The 20,142-nt window shown below is 51.6% G+C and overlaps 1 protein-coding gene across 2 annotated transcripts in view; it reads right to left on the reverse strand.

Moving 5' to 3' along the window:
- Nucleotides 1-2,972: 2,972 nt before the first annotated feature.
- KCND3 (potassium voltage-gated channel subfamily D member 3) overlaps nucleotides 2,973-20,142 on the reverse strand; it is a 206,297-nt gene continuing 189,127 nt past the window's right edge. The window contains exons 2-7 of one of the 2 annotated variants that reach the window (XM_039254930.1): nucleotides 13,155-13,317; nucleotides 7,285-7,386; nucleotides 6,853-6,942; nucleotides 5,290-5,346; nucleotides 3,880-4,127; nucleotides 2,973-3,174 (exon numbers count right to left, since the gene is read on the reverse strand). In XM_039254930.1, coding sequence (XP_039110861.1) covers nucleotides 2,973-3,174; nucleotides 3,880-4,127; nucleotides 5,290-5,346; nucleotides 6,853-6,942; nucleotides 7,285-7,386; nucleotides 13,155-13,317 — 862 coding nt within the window. The remainder of the gene's footprint in view (nucleotides 3,175-3,879; nucleotides 4,128-5,289; nucleotides 5,347-6,852; nucleotides 6,943-7,284; nucleotides 7,387-13,154; nucleotides 13,318-20,142) is intronic. The other variant, XM_039254931.1, reaches the window with a different exon arrangement.

Here is a 20,142-nt window from a genome sequence, read left to right on the forward strand (position 1 = left end):
GGTTCACAGAGCTCAGGAGTCATTGCCCCACAAAGCCATTGCCTCCAGACCTTGATATCCCAGTTCTTCAGTCACTGGCCAATGAGTTAGAGTCACTGAACCAATCCAACCGGCTTAGGCCTTTTTGTTTACTCACAAAAGTCTTCTAGCAGTGTAGTCTTGCCGTCTTCTGTTGTGTAGACGAGTAATTTTCCTGGGTTGACATCTCTGGACCAGCGGTGAGCTGCGTCTCATCCCTGGCTAAGGCTACATGGAGGGGATGGAGATGAAGGGATAGTCTGAAGTCTTTTAGGAACTGGCTTAATGTGGGATTTATAAATGAAACTGAAGGGATACAGAACAGTTCACTGGGGTCAAAAAATGAGAAATTACGCATGATTTTAAAAATTTGTTCATTTTTGTGGGAAGTGCTAACATGCTCCTTTGGTGCACATCAGACAGATCCTGGGATAGGTCAGTCATTATTCTCACCTTGTGATGACCTGTTCTTAAACACAGGCAGTTTGTTTGTGTATGCAACCTGTTCCTATTTACCTCTGTATTCCTTACCCCGCTCAGTTTTTATCCTTTTTAAGTAGGCTCTGCGCCCATCTTAAACTCCCGACCCTGAGATCAAAAGTTGCACACTCTACTGACTAAGCCAGCTCAGCACCCTGTAACTCAGTTTTTATGATGTAAACTTAGATACTTAGATATGCTTAATTTTGTTGCCTTACCATTCTTTCAAAGGAAAAAAATCTGTTTCTAGTCCTTTGCCTGCTCTCTACGTGGAGTCCAGGCCAGTCTTTCCCCTTCCTAATAGGACAGGTGTATGAAGTGAATGCATTTAAGTACTTCTCAGGTGTGTTTAGGTTGTTATGGTATGTGTGTGTAGGGGGTGTGAGTGTGTACACATATTCCTCTGTAGTTGTAAAGCTTTTCTGTCTACTTAGACCACAGGCTCAGAAGGCCAAAACCATCCCATTCTTGTGTTAGGGAGAAATCCTTGAGGCTGGGCCAAGAGAAAGGACTCAGTCAGTGGCCACTGAGGACAGCATGAGATAAAGGCCAAAGGCTCCCTCTCCTCTGCCCTTTTGCCCACCTTCCGGTTAGGAGCTGCCTCAGAAGCCATTGACTTTCCCCTTCCACAGGCTCAACAGAGCTGGGGTCATAGGGAAGCCCACCAGAGGTGTTCTTAGGTTCCTGACCAGTGAAACTTGTCTAGATGGCTGTGGCGGGCAGAGAGGTTCTTGGCCTACAGCTGAACTGCCAACCACTAAGCTGTAGAATGGGTGAGGAGCTCCCGTATCTCAGAGCCCAAGCCAGAGAGGCTGCAGCTGGGGAGGGTGGGAAGGAGTCTGTCACTAACTAACCCTGCAGCCCACCTGCTCTGCTATAAGCAATGAAAATGATAAGAGGGTTCCAGAAGTGCTTTTCCCAGTCCCACCAGGGTGCAAACCACCTGACCAGCTTCTCCAGAGGTAATAGTCCCTCCCTCCCTTGCACGGAGGGCATCAGGCTTCACCATTTCAGTTACCTTCAGGGATATTAGGCCTGAAGACTCTTCAGACCTCAAGGCATTTTTCAGAGCACGTACGACTCATCTAGAATCTCTTATTTGCTTCCACACTTTGGAGCATCAAAGGCTGAAGCACACAGGCTCAGTCTTCAGATGGGAGTTGTCTCAGTTGTAAGTTAAGTCAGAAGCTTGTCCTTCTTTCTTCTGCGTATGGGGCCTCTTGGCAGAGTTCCGACGGGCTTTATGGTGGGTCCTGTGAGAAGGGTACATACCAAGGTGCCCCCGGGGCCGACTACAGCTGTGAGCCCTGGGCTCTTCCCTCTTCACTGGCACACACCAGACTCGACCGTGCCTCTTGGGTATTGGCTACTTCCTGTGTCAAGATCCCCAGTGCAAAAAATCTGGTCATTTTTCTCCCCAGAAATGGAAACTGCAAAAACTCCCGTGGTTCCAAGCACAAGGGAAGCACTTTGTTTCATAAGGTGCACTTCCCTCATCCCCACACTCCCCCTTTGTGGCTTTATTCTTTCCTCTTCCACAGCTGCATTCGTGCAAATACAACTCCCAGGCACGAGTGTGCAGGTGCTTGGCAGTGGAGAAGGCTGTACTAACAGGTCTTCGGATCACTGGGGTCCAAGGTAGAGACAGATGGCTGGACACAGAGAGAAACAGCCAGGGGGTGAAGCAGAGAGGGACAGAGACAGAGGACGTACAGAGGGTAAGTGTTGCTGTGTGGTCAGTTGGCAGCTCTGTGCAGGTCAGCTGGGCAGTGGGGGCCCAGGCTCAGTTGACCTCACCCACCTGGGGGAATGGAGAGAGAACTCAGCAATAACGGACTTCTTAGCCTAAAAGCTTCTGCTATAAAAGGAGAAAAAAAAAAAAACCCTCACAAAATGCATCGTTTTGGTTCAAAGGTATTGGGTCCATGGAGAAAAATATTTCACAAAAATCCGTTGGTGTTTTGTTTTCCACCTTTTCCCATGAATAAATATTATCCATTAAGAGCCTTGAAAAAGGTGCTTAAATACACAGTGTTATATTTTCTTCCTGTTTTGCATGTGACAACTCGGCCTCTGTGCTGCTCTTAGCCTTGTATTTTCCTCACCGGGGCCTCCAGAAACAACTGTTATTTGGTCTGAGGCTCCCCCCTTCCAGGCCCTGTCATGGCACGCAGCCGCTACACCACCCTCCCACCCCTGCCGTCCCATCCCCTTCCTCCCCCCCACTTCCTCTGGCCCCAGCAAGATGCAGGACCACAGGGCCTCGGCCACATCCATCCCGTGCTAGCAGCGGTGAACCTCAGGTACCCCTTTGCTGCCTCCCTTTCCTTCCAGGCACAAGTTTCAGTGCTATAGGGGTGCCACAGGGCAGGCAGAAACAGTGGGGACGGGGGGGGAGTGGTCCCAGCGGCCACCGACCAACATGCCAGCCCCCTCCACTCCCACTCCCCGCGCTGGCCCTCTGTCCCGTGGGTTTACAAGGCGGAGACCTTGACGACATTGCTGGCTATGGAAGGAATGTTCGTGTTGGGGCCGGGGCTGGCAGGGGGCGGCCGGCTCTCCCCCTCTGGGGTTAGCGCTGGTGGGGTGGGGATGCTGATGATGGCTGTGGTGATCTGGGAGGTTTTGCAGTTCGGTCTCAGTCCGTCGTCTGCTTTCAAATTAAGGCTGGAGCGACTGGGGGAAAAAAGAAAAAAAAAAAAAAAGGTGAGTAGGTGATGGTTCCTCTTGCTGGTACTCCAAAGCGTCCTTGACCCCGACATGGTAACTAGGAGGAAGCGCCCGGGTCCGTCCGTCTCTGTTTTTGGCGATCACCCTGTCACCACCCATCCTGATGATCATTTCTAACAACTGCAAAGTCATGTATGCTGGGCTTTGGCATTCGGGGGATACATTTCCCCCCTCCCACGACTGTTTACCTATCACTTCTGGCCATTTTTTGCTTTCCCTGCACTCCTTGCAACTCACTGGAGATAGTGGGAAGTGGCCTAAGTGTAAGCAGAGAATGGAGGAAAAAGGTCAGTCCATGGTTCAAAATCAGCCTAAGATAAGCCACGTGTAACACAATTGTGACCCTCGCTTCCTTGAGAAAACAATCCAGTCTTTGCACCGGGGTAGATCCACCTCCCTGCCCCGGCCCCTCCTCCAGTTACTGTTCCTGGTATCTACCCCCACGTCGGGCCTAAGCCTGCTAGGGTGTCCTCCCAAGCATACGAAGGGCCTTGGGTTTAACCTGCAGGGATGAGAAGGAAGACAGAGGGGACTTGGGCATTGGATAAGGGGGAGGGGGGCGGCCAGAGGATCTCCTCATGTGGAGATGGTTTCCTTCTGCGACTGGTGCCATTCAAGCCTCGGGCACTGACGGGGATGGAAGCCACCCACCTGGTAGTGAGCGAGGGCTGCTCGCTGCCCTGGATGTGGATCGTGCTGAGCTCTTGCATGCTGCGTAGGCGAGTGGCCGGCAGGTTGGAATTGGGCAGGTGCGTGGTTTTCTTACTGCGGCGGGAGCAGCAGGTGGTGGTGAGGCCCGGGTGGCTGGACAGTGAGGGGCTTCTCGTGGATGGGTAGTTCTGCATCGAGCTCTCCATGCAGTTCTGCTCAAACATCTGCTCATCTATAAACTCGTGGTTCTGTGGGAAGTGGAAGGAGAGGAAGTAGGAAGGGGAGGCAAGAAGCAGGGGAATGAGCCCCGATGCCCCCGTGGGGCCGCCTGTCTCTGTCTGGGCCTTGGGAAGAAGGCTCCCAGCTGTGTGGAGCACAGATAAGCGATCGGGAGGGGCGATGTCCCACAGGCATCAAATGAAGAAAGAAAAAGACTCCTATTGGCACCCGGGCCATCAGACAGAAGGGTGGGGCCTGCATGGTAATCCTGCCGAGACTTACGCTCCACCTTCAGTTCTGAGCTGAAGGGACACAGAGGACCTGGAGGGATATAGTCGCACCCTTAGAGCTAGAGGCCGACTTTCCTTACACGGCAGGGCTTGCACACAATCTCCTGGAAGTGGCAGACAAGGAGTCACTGGCCTTGGGTGGCGCTTACACTACGCAGTCTCTAATGCTAGCTTGGCTCTGATAGGTGAGATCCGTATGAATCTTGGGTGAGTGTGAGCTTTTAAAGGCCCCGGATCATTCACGGAACTGCGAGAGCTTTACTCTTGGAGGCCAGTGGGGTCAAAATGTTGGGGTTATGATTTCTTTGAACTACTGTGCTTTCCCCCCTCCCCCACACCTGATTACCGGATACGGATCCCTAATATACTTGGAGGCCCAGGATTCCCTAAGTCATAAATGTAAGCATAGGTAGGAATGCTAACAGCCTTCTGGTGCTGAACCCAGGACAACTTAAAAAACGGCTGTTTGGCCAAGGTGGCTAACAATCTACGGCATGAACAGTCTGGCCGAGGCCACCAGTGTGAGGAGAAAGTCTGGGGAGAGGGAGCATGGGAACAGAGCACAGAGAGAGGCCAGCCCCTGCAGCCAAGACCAGGTGTCCCTGTGGGCCCGGCAAGTGGCCCATGGGCACCCAGGGGGTAGCAACGTGGGCGTCACGTTCCACCATCCCCTCCGCGCCCTCAGGGAGGTCAAAAGAGGGAATCAGAAAGGCAGCCGGGTTGTCCAGCACACACAAAAAGCCTGAGCTGGTACTGGGTGTGGCGGTAGAGGTAGGAATAAGCCCCAGAAGAACCAACAGCACATGCAGAGAACTGGACCCGGGGGTGAAAGGAGGAAAGTCCACAGACTCAGAAGAATCAGAGAGAAAAACACATCAATTGAATTTTTAAAAAGTTATACCTTGATGGTGGAGGTTCGTACAGATAACAGGGGATCATCCACAAGATAGGACAACCCCTACAGGACAACATGCCAACAGAAGATAGAAACACCATTCATTGTACATTCCGGCATTCCCAAGCTCAGTACCGACATTCAGTCCCTCCCTCCCAGCATTCCACCCCTCGGCCCCAACGCGGCCCTGCTCAACCCCCCGCATTCACCCCTTCCACCTCAACGCCCCGCCTCTTCTATCCCAACATTCCTCCCCTGAAATCCAGCATTCCGCCTCTTCCAGCCCAGCCCCCCACCCCCACAGTCCGACAGTCATGCCCTCAATCGAGCATTCCACCCCTTCGATGCCAGCATTCCATCCCTCCGGCCCCGAAGCCTCGTCTCTTCAATGCCAACATTCCAGCCCTTCACACCCAGATCTTTTTACCCACATCCTTTCAGTTGACACATTCCACCCAGCACATGCAACTCGGAAAGGGCAGCAGGATCCGGGCCTATCCCGTTGGCAAGCTCGGAGTCTTTGGGAGACATTCTAGATGCACATACACAGTTCTTGACAGGAAGACATCCTTGATAAATCCTGGGAACTAGGGTTTTCAGAGCACTTTCCCGTTTTGGAGGCCCTCTTCGGGTTCAACTGCCATCCACAATGTCCACATTTGGCTCATACTAAGAGGCACCTAATATCTATTCCCCCTGCTTCTAAAGGCCAGGATATGGAACATTCGGAAGTAGAAAGTTCCTTCCTTAGGGTGCTGAGCCCTGGCCATGTGCTCTCTGGGGAGGAAGGGCCTAGAAAGGAACGGGGAAGGGTTTCACTTTGTCTCTCTTTGGTGGTCCACCCTGACTCCCCCTCTTCCCTACTATTCCTGACACTTGTTGCCAAGGGTCCGGGTTTGGCCCCACTGCCCTTTCTTTCAGTCTGTTTGTGAGGCACAAAGCATCATGCCACATTCCAGTTACGGCATCCTAAACCACGGCTCTATTTTAACAACAAGCCCTGTGGAATCTGAACTCCCTGGGAGCTACAGGATGACGAGTCGGTGGGACTGATAAAATCCTTGGCTAGAGAAATGTAGGCTCTGCCTCCTTCATTCACTGTCTTCTGTAGGGAGCAAAGGAAGGACTCACAAATTGTAGCAGCCTCTCCCCTGGGATAAGACAGAACTCGACGCCCTTCTCCACTGTTCTGTAGCAAGCTAGGAGAAATTCAGCCCTAGTTTTGAAGAGTGATGGCCTTCCCGACTGAGAAACTGAGGCAGAGCCCTTAGCTCTCAGTAACCATGAAATGGGCTATGGGGACTGTGTAGGGGTGTGCGGAAAGGCTGGGGGGACCGACTCTCTGAGCTGCTCCAGGACATAACTGGCATCCTGCCTGGATGACTGTACCCCACTCTGTGGAACTCTGTAGAACTCATCGCTACTCTTTGGATCCAAAGGGGACTCTGACTTCTGAAGCCTGGGCCCAGGGTGAGGATATGAGCACAGAGTTCTCACACTGTGCGTCCTGGCCCTCGGAAAAGAGTCAGGGCTCAGGGGTGAGAAGGGGTGCAGTGGGCTGGGACTCACAGTGGTTTTCTCCAGGCAGTGCAGCAGGTGGTGGTGCTGGCTCTCGATGAGTGAGGTGGTCTTGCCCATGTGCTCCTCCTCTGGGGTGCCCTAGTAAGAAAAGAGAAAGGCTAAGGATAAAGCCAGTGGCTCTTCCTGCCTCCACCTCTTCGCTTCCCCGCAGGAGGTGGGAGAGCACCAGAAAAATGGGGATGAACTAGATTTCAGGGTCACTGTAGAACACGCTAGCTTTTGGGCTGGCAGCCCTTGGTCTACAGCTGGGTTAAAAGCAGTGGTGATAATCCTATGGGAGGGGACCGTGGAGGAGGGCTGCTCCCTGGGGAGTCTGGAAACATGTCTTTCCTAGGGTTCACGCTGGGGCTTTGGGGGTGGCAGAGCCCCTGGGGAGAGAAAAGAAGCCACCTGCCCGGCCGGGGTCCCCCAGGCGCCTACCATCAGCTCCAGCGCCTCGTTGAGGAGTCCATTGCGTTTGCTGTGCAGGTAGGCATTGGAGCTGCCTGTTTTGGCCACCCGGATCCTGGCAAGGCGAGCCTTCTGTAGTCGGCAGAGAGAGAAAAAGAGTGAGTGAGACCGAGAGACGAGATACCAAGCCTGAGAAGAAAAGCCAGTGGCAGTGTGCTGTCCCTGCGCGGTGGCATTCCCAGGTGACGTTGGATGAAGGGGAGAAGATGGCTTCTTCCCAGCTGCTTGGATCTCTGTCTATAGACCCTGGGACTGGGTCTGAGAGACTCTGTGGACCCACTTAGTGCAGCTTGGTCCTGGTCAGAGTTCCTGCCCCCCACCCCCGCCGCCGTCTCTCCAGCCCCGTTGTAATCCTGGTGGGAGAAACACCACTCATCAAAGTCACCCCTCCTTCCAAAAGCTTTGTGACCTTTATCTACTCCGCATCGCATCGGAGTATGCCTCGTCTCTAACTAGACTGCTGTATAAAGGAGCATATGTTATAGCCCTCCTAATTGTCCCCCAGGGTCCAATGTGGTCCCCTGTACCCAGCAGGTGCCCAAGTGTCAGTTAATTATGAGGAAAGGAAGGAGGTGCACATGCACCCTTCAGCACTCCCTTCTCTCCATTTTCCCCTCAGCACATATGACTAAGGTAGTATATGGGTTCTGTATTTATCTTGCAACTGTCTCCCAGAATGTAAACTCTTTGAGGACAGGAGTTTTTGTTCACTGATGTGTCCCCAGTGTCTCGTAATTTTCAAATTAATGAGTGTACTTAAAGTTGCATTTCTGTTTTGGGTAGTGGACGCATGCATGGGTGTGCCAGTACATGTATATTTCTGCCGTGTGTGTCTGTGGGGATGAGCACGGGTGCATGTGACATGGGGGCCAGTGCATGTGTGCCGGGGGGTGAGGCACATTTTCATAGGCTGCTTTGGCTTTAACTAGGACAACTGCACTTCCCCCCACCCACCTCCCATCCCCCCAGCTCCAGCCTGGTGCCTTCAACAGCTGCCTTCAGGGCTGGGATCGCAATGCAAGTGCATCTGTCTTGCTCACAGAGGCTGGGGAGGCTGGACACGCTGCACATGCTGCTCTTCTCCTTCCTAATGACCATAAACAGTGTCACCATGACGGCAGCACAAGCACAGAGGGAGGCTGAAGAGGAAAGAGTCTTCAGGAGAAGAGGGAGAAAGGAAGGGTAGAGGGACTCCTGCAGCAAGAGTCCAGATTCCCGGAGACCCAGAGCCAGCTCCGGGTCCTCACCACTGGGAGCAGAAGAGCCCGCGGACTCACAGACCCATCCTGGGGCAGAGGGGTCCCTTCTCCTGCCTCCGCGGAAGTCCACTATAACCTCGGCTCAGACTCTGGGCAGCACGAGTCCTTGGAAAATTGTGGCAGTTTCCATTTCTTATCACCCTTTCCCCAGCACAGGGGCGTGTCCCTTCCAAGTTCTCTGCTGGGCTGGTTCATGTGCTCCAAAGAGGCCAGGGAATCGAACCAGGCTGTCAGTAGAAGCACAGAGGACACTCTATATCTCTTGTTTCCTGTGGCCTGCGTGTCCCTATGGGGACAGCTCAACTCACTTTCCTGGCTTCCAAATATGCGGACAAGGCCAGGACTTGGGCCTGGGAGATCTACCTGTGAATGTGAAGAAGAGAGCTCCTCTGGATGGAGAGAATGGAAAGAGGAGTCCAGTAGAGAAAGGATGGCGAGTAAGCCCTGTCAGCCCTCTACTTCTAAGCAAAGAACTTTCGTGCCCACTCCAGGTGCCCTCCCCGGGGAGCCCACTCCAGCCGTCCCCTTGGCTGAGATGTCTACATTCAGGCATGTTGCTCATCATCTGAGGACACGGCTGTTATTGCCTTGGGTGAGGACTGGGTGTTGAGAGCTGCATATGGAAATCCAATTGTGTCAAGCTCATTACAGCCTTATATAATTTGATTTCACCACTTAGAGCCAGACCTTTCTCCTATCCGGGGTCTGTCTTCATTACTTTCTAGAGATGAAAGATTCTCCTGTTCTCCTTTGTGGCACTTCTTTTAATCTTATCTTACCCTGGGCTCTATTAAAGCAACAGATTGTCATATCAAATGCACAACACTGTTTAATCATTTCCCACACAGGATAAAGAGGTTTGCAATGTATTTACGGAACCATACCCAGCACAAGAAATTTGGTGAGGATTTCTCGTTTGACTTAGAGCTCCCAAGAGCCCGAGTCTGGCTTATGCATATTTTTATCTTCAGCATCTAACACGGAGCTGTGCACTGAGCAGGAGCTCGAGTAAGGCTTGGGACGACCCAGGAAGGAAGATGATCCTTCACAGTTGGTCAGAAATCCATCAGTAAGGCCCTTGTGGTGGGCTCATCCTTGTGCGGACTGGCTCAGCTTCTCTCTCCTCCCCTGGCCATTTGCCTTTGGCTGCCTTCATAGCATCCCTCTCCTTCTTCCCTGAATTTTAATTCCTGCCATCAAGTTTCTAAACTGGATTAGCAAGGCCCAGGAGGGCGCAATTTCAATAAGGATGGAGATTCCAGGGTTGAAGGAGAGGTCTGGAAGGAAGAGGCGGCCACTCTGGTTACAGTTCCAGGTGCAGTCTGTGCTCCAGAATCTGTCAGGCCCCAGGAAACACTCTCTGGCTGGCTGGCAGATGCCACTGGGCCATGAGGATGGACCTCTCTTCCCCTGGGAGAGGCAGAAGAGGGAAAACGAGGGAGACCCGGAAAAGCCAAACAAAAAAACATGGCCGACTGTACTCCCAGGCATTCACCCCAGAGAAGTGAAAGCTTACGTCCACGCAAAAACCTGGTCATGAACGTTCACAGCAATTTCCTTTGAAATAACCAAAAACATGGTTCCTATAATCCCGTGGCATGTGATACATCCATGACATGGACTCTGCCCACTAAGAAAGAGGAATGGACTACTGATACACACAGCTTGGATGAATCTCCAGGAATTCTGTGAAGTGGGGAAAAAAAGCCAATCTCCTAACGGTTACCAATCTCCCAAATGGTTACCTCCATTTATGTGACGTTTTTGAAATGAAAACATGTAGGTGGAGGGCAGATAAACGGTTGCCAGGGGTTAGGGGCAGGCTGGGCAGAGTCCTTACGGTACTGGAGCTATTCAGTACCTTGACCAAGGTGATGGGTGCATGAACCTGCATGGGTGATGAAACTGTATCAAACTTCTCTCTCTCTCACGCACGTGCACACACACGCACACACACACGCACACTCACACATGAGTACAAGTATAACTGGGGAAATCTGAATAGGATTGGTGGATTGTATCCACATCCATACCTGGACTGAGATAATCTTATAACTACATGTGAATCTGTAATTATCTCAATAAAACCCTCTACTAAAAACCCTCTCCCACTCCACATGCTCCCTTCTCTTGGTCCACCGCTAGACCTCCTTATTCACGTGGTCTCCAATTCACGTGGCTTTGAGAACCTAGTCTCTGAAGCAAATAGTCACGGGGTCATCTTAGGAATGATCCCAAGCAAACCAGGAAAGGATGATAACTTTTTAAGCATTTCCTTTACACCTGAGGCAGGGGGGCTGGGAGTGGACCCTCAAGGCTGTCTAGCTCCTGGGCTGAGAAATCTCAGCTTTCATGACTTCTTGCCTGTCCCATCTCTCCACCGCCACTACGTCCTTGGTACCTGCCTTTCTTGCCTCACGGTGACAGACTCACTGCTGGAAGCAGGTTATATTCTTGTATTCTCTCTCTCTCTCTTTTTTTTTTTTTGCTGCTCAGAAGAAGCCCAAGGTGAAAGAGACAGAGCTGAGCAACCTTGAGGAAAAAGAGCATCCAGGTGAGGTAAAAACACTATATTTACTTTGATTTCAAAGGGAAAGAAGAGGGTGGGGAGGGAGGCGGAAGGGAGGGAGTGCCGTCTTTAGCAGCTAGAAGGAGGGGTAGGCCGAGGCTGATTCCTTCTGCACAGGGCAGGCTTTTTCAAGTCTCGAGGGGAATGACCACTGTCCTGTTTTTGGCAGGGGCAAAGTGGCAGAGGGTGTGATGCTCTGAGGGCACACAGAGGGCACAGGAGCGGCCTAACGCCCAGCCTGGATGGGCACAGCAGGAGCTGGTGTGTGCGCCGGGGAGTCCTCGGACCCTCACAAGCTAGACCAAGCACCTGTGTCAGCCTAGCTCCTGGGACAGGGTGAGGCGGGTTGGGGGGGTTGCTATAGGCCCGCCGGCTCTTCAAGGCCTCAGTCTCCGTGGTTTGGAAGGCAGATCCCAGCTCCCCCCTAGCCCATTTCCTTCAGGACAGCATAATGAATTTAGATACTGCTCACATTTGCCAGCAGACTTGAACAGGGAACAAGATAAGACTTCTATTTCTGGAATGGCTAGCGGGGTGGGGGTGCGGAAGCCTGGACCCTGGGTGACGAGGTAGGAAATGGGTGCTGGAGGGGATGGAGAGGACAGTATGGAGCCAGAAGACGAACCTAAGGTGGGCCAGCAACATTACAGACCAGGTCAAGATGAGTCACAAGGTCCCTCCGCACAGGCTGAGGGGGTCACCCCAGGGGCACACACAAAGGGATCTGTTGGAGGTGAGAGCCAACTGGATTCAGTATATAATTGCATAATATGTGGTATTAAGTATTTTTATAGGTAAATTACCATAACAGTTCAGAACTTTCATGAACTCAGTGACTTTGTTTCAGTCAGCATACATGGATATGTTCTGAAATTCTGGAAGTCTCTGATATGTCAAGGAAGCCCTGCTACTTGGTGGAATGCCAGGGGCAGGGTTCAGGGGTGAGAAAACTATCCAGCTGCATGCACAGGGGCCACCACACAGCAGGTGCAGGAAAGGGAGAAAGGAAGAAGGAAGGAAGGAAGGAAGGAAGGAAGGAAGGAAGGAAGGAAGGAAGGGAGGGAGGGAGGGAGGGAGGGAGGGAGGGAGGGAGGGAGGGAGGGAGGAAGGAAGGAAGGAAGGAAGGAAGGAAGGAAGGAAGGAAGGAAAAAGGAAGAGAGGAGTAAAATAAAGACATGAAATCTCAGGCCTCAGTAAGTGACTCTTTCAACAAGGTCGTCCCTGCCCACTGTACCCAGCAGGGCTCTGCCTGTACGCCCTGGAGGTTAAGCTGCTGCTGAAGGGTAACCTATTTCAGCCCCGGTCAGAAGGGAAATGAACAACTCCCCATTCCTAATAGGAATCTGGCAGCTCGCTAGCCAGAGGCCCGGAAAGTGCACCAAAGCCGTCAGACCTTGCCCCTCACTCTGTGAGTGAATGAGGGCGCCACTGCCCTGCCTCCTAGTGCGCGAGGCCAGCACTTTTCTCAGGACCAGTGGTTACGCCCCTGCTCATCTGCTGCAGTTCTGTGCCTTAACCCTAAACACCCCCAGGGGACCCGAGCCTGCTGTGCCACTTGTTCCAGAGCTCAGCGGCCTCAGAATGTCTCCTTCCCAAGTATTCATCCTCTTCCCAGCAAATCTATGTCTTGTCTGGATGTTTTGCATTGTAGGATATGAGAAAGCAATTCCATTCCCCAGTAAGCTCTGGGCAGGGAGAGGGAGGAAGGATCCAGGCATGGCTGAGGTCTTGATGGGGAAGCTGGGGCTCAAGGAAACCGTACCCAACATCCGTGAGGGAGATAATCAGCCTCTGGATAACTGAGGGTGTGTGGCACTTGGCAGCTGGAGCGCAGGACACTGGTAAGCAGGAAGGGACACGAAGCTGCCTTACCTTCCAAAGCCAGGGGCCGTCTGTGCCGGGATCCACCCGGGCAGTCCAGGCCTTGGTGACCCGACTGTGATAGCGGCACAAAGCAGAGGGCCAGGCCCCTGTCTGCTGCTGCCTCCCAGCCTCGCAGGGCTGAGGCTTACCTTTTGTGCCCTGCGTTTATCGGCTCTCTGGTTCTGGTGGTAAATCCGGCTGAAGTTGGAAACAATCACAGGAACTGGCAGGGCAATGACCAGGACGCCACTCAGGGAGCAGATGGAGCCAAAAATCTTCCCTGCAATTGTCTTGGGCACCATATCTCCATATCTGAGAGAGAGAGAGAGACGGAGAGACAGAGAGAGAGACAGGGAGAGGAAAGAAAGAAGAGAGAGACAGAGAAAGAGAGAGAGAAAGGAACAAGTGTGAGGAAGAAGGGGTCACTTGGGAAATAAGCCAGACTTCCCTGCCCATCGCTCACCTATTTATCCATCCATCCGTCCATCCATCCATCCATCCGTCCATCCATCCGTCCATCCATCCATCCATCCGTCCATCAGTCCATCCATCCGTCCATCCGTCCATCCATCCGTCCATCCATCCATCCATCTGTCCGTCCATCCGTCCGTCCGTCCATCCATCCGTCCGTCCATCCATCCGTCCGTCCATCCATCCATCCATCCATCCGTCCGTCCATCCATCCATCCGTCCGTCCATCCATCCATCCGTCCGTCCGTCCGTCCGTCCGTCCATCCATCCATCCATCCACTCAACAATTGTTTAAAGCATGTACTATGTGCCTACTATGACCTAGCAGCGTTCTCAGAGCTAACAACCTACAAGGGGAAGACCATAAACAAGTGAGTGAACACATAAACATACCGACTTCTCTCTATTTCTGGGAGGGGACTAGAGTCAGGTGCTGTGCCAGGTGCGGGGAGCGTGGTCAGGAAAGGCGTCTCTGAGGAGCTGACCTCTCAGCTGAGATCTGAAGGTAAAGGATCCCGGTCATGGGACACACTCAGGCAAGAGTGTGCCAGGCAGAGGGGACAGAAAGTCAGAGGCCCCCGAGGGAGGAGGGAGCGTGGCCCGCTGCGGGAATGATTACAGACCCACCGGTGGTGGGGTGGGCGCGGAGGAGAGTTATACAAAAGGAGGTGGAGGCCACCCCACGGAGTATGGATTTTGTCCCAAATGCAATGAGCAGCCATGGATGTGTATTAGGAAGAAAAGCAGCACGATCTCATGTATGTTCATAAAAATAACAAGTAAGAAACCCGCCCTCGCCTCATGTGGAGATTCACAATGCACGAAGCACTCCTGCTCACTCACCTCACACGAACTCCCCGAAGCCCATAGAACCCTTCGCCCCATTGTGCAGATATGGGAGGTGAGGCTCACTGGCAGATGCACTGCCACCTTTGGGGACAGCTGGCATTAAAACCCCCTCCTGTTGCTTTCGTTTCTTCCACCAGCCACGCTGTCTCAGAGGGCAACTGTGAGCTCCCAAACCCAGCCCCTTGAGCCATGGAGCCGCTTCAGGACAGTGCTGGTGTCTCTCAGAGCTCAGAGAAGCTCTCGTAAGCACTTCACACCCTGTGGCTGCCCTCGGGGACCGGCTTGGCCTGGCGCCTGTACATCCCTGGGCAGGCAGGCCAGAGACTCTCTCTTCCAATCAATAAGGTACTCTCCACAGCGGTTAAGTGTTTAGCCTCTTCTTTATTGAGAAAAATTAAAGGCCTTATTAAGCAAAGAGCTCTGATGTCTCCTTTGGCCAAAGCCTCAACACCATCTCCCCCCTCCCCTGCCCTCTCTGTGTTTGGAGGATGACCAGGAATTGATGCCACCGGAATTGTAAGGCTCAAAGTCACCTGGCCCGAGGGGACCCAAGTGGCTGGAGGATGCAGAGAGGATGTGGAAGGGGATAAGGTGCACAGTTTGAGGAGTGCGGTGCCCTCGTTCATAGCCTAGCACCCGAGGGCTTTTCGAAGGCTAGGCCAGCCATCGACACACATTTGGTGAGTGAATGCGTGACCTCGCGGAAGCCTCTCAACACCCTGTGAATCAGGCTCCTCTTTTGAGAACGCTCTTCCTTCTCCTTTGGGGTCTCGCCCTTTGCCCCGGCGCAAGCTGTCTCTGTCACGCTGCTGACACCAAAGCCCTACGAAGCTCTTTCCGGGGACTCTGATGTTAGGTTCGCCTTCTCCGCCATGCTGCTCAGGAGGGGCCTCCACTGGTGGGGGTGGGAACTTGGCTTCCGGACTTAGGCCACCTGGGTTCAAGCCCCACCCAGCTCACCATCTGATCACCGCATGACCTTGGGGGAATGTGACACGGGGCCTCAGCCTCATCCTCTGTCAGGCGGAGATAAAAAAAGAGTAACCTGGACCATGATGCTACCATGACGGACACAGCTCTAGAAACGATACCCACCATTACTTTTCCCAGGCATCCTGGAAACCGCAGTCTCTGTTGCTGGGAAACTCTAAAAACACAGCTGATTGTCCCACGTTCAAATAATCCCCATGATGAAGGAAAAGAGGGCTGCCCCTAGAGGTGAATCACGTTACTGGGGTTTCCGGGTTTGTGACGGAGAGATGCACATCGAGCTCATGACCGTGGGTGGAAATGAAGCATGGCAGGAGTGTGTAAGCATGGCGTCAGAAAGGCTACATTTGGGGGTGACTGAGGGGGTGAACAATGCTATGGACACAGAAGGGTGGTTTTATCCACTGAAAGAGAGGACGAGGGGTGAGCTCCCTGCCGGCTGCTGGCGCGGATGGTCCGTTGGTAAAAGATGACAGGGCCAAACTCCCATGCGCTCTCTGCCTTTTCCACCCAGAAGAACAGCCTTCCTCTTAGAAAGTCCGGGAGGCATCTGGAGAAGAAGGGTGTGGGGCTTGAGGCAGGGGAGGGGAGAGCAGGCAAGGGGCCAGCTCTTTTTAGAGGAGGCACAGCCCCTGCGCACCTGGATCTCGCCCCGGGAGACAGGAGGGACGTGCAGATGGAGGTGCAGAGCACTGCCTGTGATGGTGCAGCACAGAAATGCCCAGAGACCGGAGGCCGGACACTGCTGTGTTGATATTTTTGAAGATGAGGCAAGGAAGTCCGAGAAACCACAGACCAACGGGCCTGGCATCCAACTCTGCCATCACATTGCAGGCAGAATTTGAGAGCAGATATTAAGTGGACCCTTTAGAAAACCAGCTGTATTGCTCACTAAGCACCCATCTTGCCAAATTAACCTTGTTCCTTGTTTTGAAAGGGTTAACTCGCCGGTGAATCAAGAGGCGGCTACATTGTGATTTTTGCAAGGTGTACTCTAGTCCCAGTTCTTCCTACCCTTGCCAGGCTGGAGGCACGGGTGTGGATAGCAGTGTGGCCGCTAGGGGTTGAACGCGCACCTCCAATCTTCTGACCCTTCCCAAAGATGATCCTATGCCAGCAAAGTAAGTTCATGGCTCTCGTGTTAGAAGGGTCTCCATTAGTGAAAGAGTAAAGAGGTCCATGAAATAATGGATGGATCTAAAGCTGGGTCTCCAGTGGTGTGTTCCAGAATGTTTCAACAACTTATATAAAGCCAGAGGGAGGCAGCATGGCCTAATGATTGAGAGAGGAGACTGGAGTCAGGTCCCAGGTTGATCCCTGGCACCACATTACTTACTGGTTAAGTGACCTTGGGAAGGTTATTTAAGTGGCGCCTCGACCAATATAAAACAGCTTTTATATACCTAACTTACAGGGTTGTTGTAATAATTAATGAGATGATTCAGAAGAAGCACTTAATGTTGTCTCTGGGTAAATGTAAATTCTCTATAAATAACCCATGAGGTGGGCACCTACTGTTTTGTCCGTGAAGAGCCTATCCACTGCGAACTGTGCCTTTGGCACCATTATGACACAAAGTCTATCCAGAGGAGCTGGTTCTCAGAGAAGCTACCGTGGTCTTATGAACCTTCCCCTACACCCCTGCTCCCACTAGGCATGGGTAACAAGTTCAGAATGAGGCATCTGACTCAAGCTGGGCCAACGAGCTCTTTTCCTGGATTCATTTTTTTAACAGCTTTATTAACATATAATTATATATCATACAATTCATCCATTTAAATCATACAATTCAGGGGCGCCTAGGTGGCTCAGTCAGTTGAGCATCTGACTTCAGCTCAGGTCTCATGGTTCATGGGTTCTGAACCTCACACCAAGCTCTGTGCTGACAGCTCAGAGCTGGGAGCCTGCTTCGGATTCTGTGCCTCCCTCTCTCACTGCCCCTCCCCTGTCCACACCCTGTCTCTCTCTCTCAAAAGTAAATAGACATTTTAAAAAAATTTAAAATCATACAATTGAAAGTGTTTCAGTGTATTTACGAAGTTGTGCTGCCATCCTCAGGATCTAATTTTAGAATATTTCATCACCCCACTCCCACCCCCACCGAACAGCACACCCATTAGCAGCAGGTGACCATCTCAACCCCACCCCTCAGCCCTAGGCAACCACGAAACTACTCTCTGTCTCTATGGATTTCCTTACTTTGGACATTTCATATAGATGGAACCACACAGTACGTGGCCTTTCGCGTCTGCCTTCCTTCACTTAGCGTGTCGTGCTAATGTTTCACGGTACATCCCCGCTGTAGGTTGGCACTTCCCCAACCCTTTTTAGTGCCGAGTAACATCCCCTTGTATGGATGTCCTACATTTTGCTTTTTCATTCATCAGTTGTTAGACACGTGGGTTGTCTCCACTTCGAGGCTATTGTGAATAAACTCTGCTCTGAAGGTTCGCGTACAAGTTTTGCGGAGTCACGTATATGGTGACTCCATGTTTAAAGCGGGGAGACTGCCAAACACAGTTTTCTAAAGTGGCTGCGCCCTTTCACATTCCCAGCAGCCCTAAGCTGGGGCTCCCCTTTCTCCACATGTTCACCACCACTTGTGACTATTTGTCTTTTGAATCTAGCCATCCCAGTGGGGGTGAAGTGGTAGCTCAAGGTGGTTATGATGTGCAGAAGTCCCCCCTGCTGGCTAATGATATCAGCAACTTTTTCCCTTCCCTGGATATTTGCCTTTGAGACGAGACCCATCTCTTGAAGGAGGTTGAGGCTGCAACAAGTCTAACTCTGGAGCTGCTGGTGGCCTCACCTTCTGCCGCGGGACGAAGCCAGTCTATAGTCAGAGAGGGAGCAGGCTGACGCAGAGGAAGAGGTGAGAGGAGGAAAGGGGAGTCTGACTGAGTCTGAGTTCCTGCCCTAATTCTGAGGACCAGCTTCACTTTCAGCTTTCCTGTGGCTTCGCTGTTCAATCCTTCTTTGGACTCTGCACACCAACACATCATTGTTTTTGTTTTAACCTTCTTCCATTTGGGTCCCATGATAATGATGATGATGATGATGACGATGACGATGATGGTGTTGGTAAGAGTACTGCTGATTATTATTAGTTTTACAATTAATTTCCTTTATTGAAGTAGAGCTGACATACAATATACTATTAGCTTCAGGCATGCATCATAGAGATTCGATATTTTTATACATCACACAATGATCCCCCTGATAAATGTGGTTACCATCTGTCACCGTACAAAGTTATTACAACCTTATTGACTATTCTCTATGCTGTGCACTACATCCTCATGACTTTCTTATTTCATAGCTGGAAGTGCTTTTTTTTTGTGCTTCTTTTTTTAAAGTTTATTTATTTTGAGAGAGAGAGAGCGCGCGCACAACTGGGATAAGAGCAGAGAGAGAGGGAGAGAGAGAATTCCAAGCAGGCTCCGTGTTGTCAGTGCAGAGCCCTACACGGGGCTCGAATTCACGAACTGTGAGATCATGACTTGAGCTGAGATCAAGAGTCAGATGCATGGGGTACCTGGGTGGCTCAGTCGGTTAGACATCTGACTTCAGCTCAGGTCATGATCTCATGGTTCATGAGTTTAAGCCCCGCGTTGGGCTCTGTGCTGACAGCTCAGAGCCTGGAGCCTGCTTTGGATTCTGTGTCTCCCTTTCTCTCTGTTCCTCCCCTGCTCATGCTCTGTCTGTCTCTCTCTCGAAAATAAATAAAGATTTAAAAGTATTTTTTAAAAGTCAGATGCTTAACCGACTGAACCACCCAGGCACCCCGGAAGTTTGTACTTCTTAATCCCTTTCATCTAGCCCATGTATTTCAACCGTTAGATACTCTGGTAATCAACAGTTTGTTTCCTTTATCTATGAGTCTGTTTCTGTTGTGTTTTGTTTGTTCATTTGTTTTCTTTTTTAGATTCCATACTTCAGCAAAAATCAGAGTATCTGCCTTTCTCTGTCTGCTGCTGGTTATTTTAAAGCAAGCTCTTCACATTTCTAAATGACAGTGCTACTATGAATTGAGGTCTTTTGGAGTCAAAAGGATTTTAACAGGTTGTAATCATGGATGAAACCAGCCAGATTAATTTTAACAAAGATGAATGACAACACCAACATTTTGATTCAAATAATCGATGACTTGTATAGCTGATGGGAAAAACTAGCTTGAAAGCTATCCGTGTTAAAAATCACCAGGGAAATTTCACTTTGACACAGCCGCCAGCATAATGCAGCTGCTAAAAAGTGAATGTCCAGCAAGAGGGAGTAGGTGTGTTCAGACTTGCCCCTTGGGGCCGACCACTTCTCAGCCACTGGGTGTTCTGGGCACTATATATTCTACCGGATATCGATTAACAGATCACATCCAGAGTTAGGATGGTCAATCGTCTGGAACTCTTCTCATGGGGAAATGATCAAGGGGTTAGGAACGTTTGGCCTGAAAAAAAAGGGATGGAGAACGAGAGGATGGATGGGAATCATGTACTGGAGCCTGTGCTGGGAACTCTAGCTGCACCCGTGGGTCTCTCAGTAGCCCCATCAGGTAGGGTTAACCCTCCTTAGGAATGGGGAGCCCATGTCCAGGGAGGACAATGAAGTGTGTAAGGTCCTTAGGTGCTGGAACCTTCTGGGTAAAAGCCCAGGCTGGTCTGTTTCCGTTGCTCGGCCCTGTCCTCCACATCCTGGTCCTCTGGGCAGTGGGCAGCGGGCAAGGATGGTCATGGAAGCAGGCTCTGGGGAGTCAGCTGGAGCTCACCCCTTCCTCTGTCTCGGCTGCCTCAGTGCAGTGGTCCCGTGCTGCCACTTGCTAGCTTGGTGACT

The sequence above is a fragment of the Hyaena hyaena genome, unplaced genomic scaffold (assembly GCF_003009895.1).
Source record: "Hyaena hyaena isolate Hyena2069 unplaced genomic scaffold, ASM300989v1 scaffold_505, whole genome shotgun sequence".
Lineage (NCBI taxonomy): Eukaryota > Metazoa > Chordata > Mammalia > Carnivora > Hyaenidae > Hyaena > Hyaena hyaena.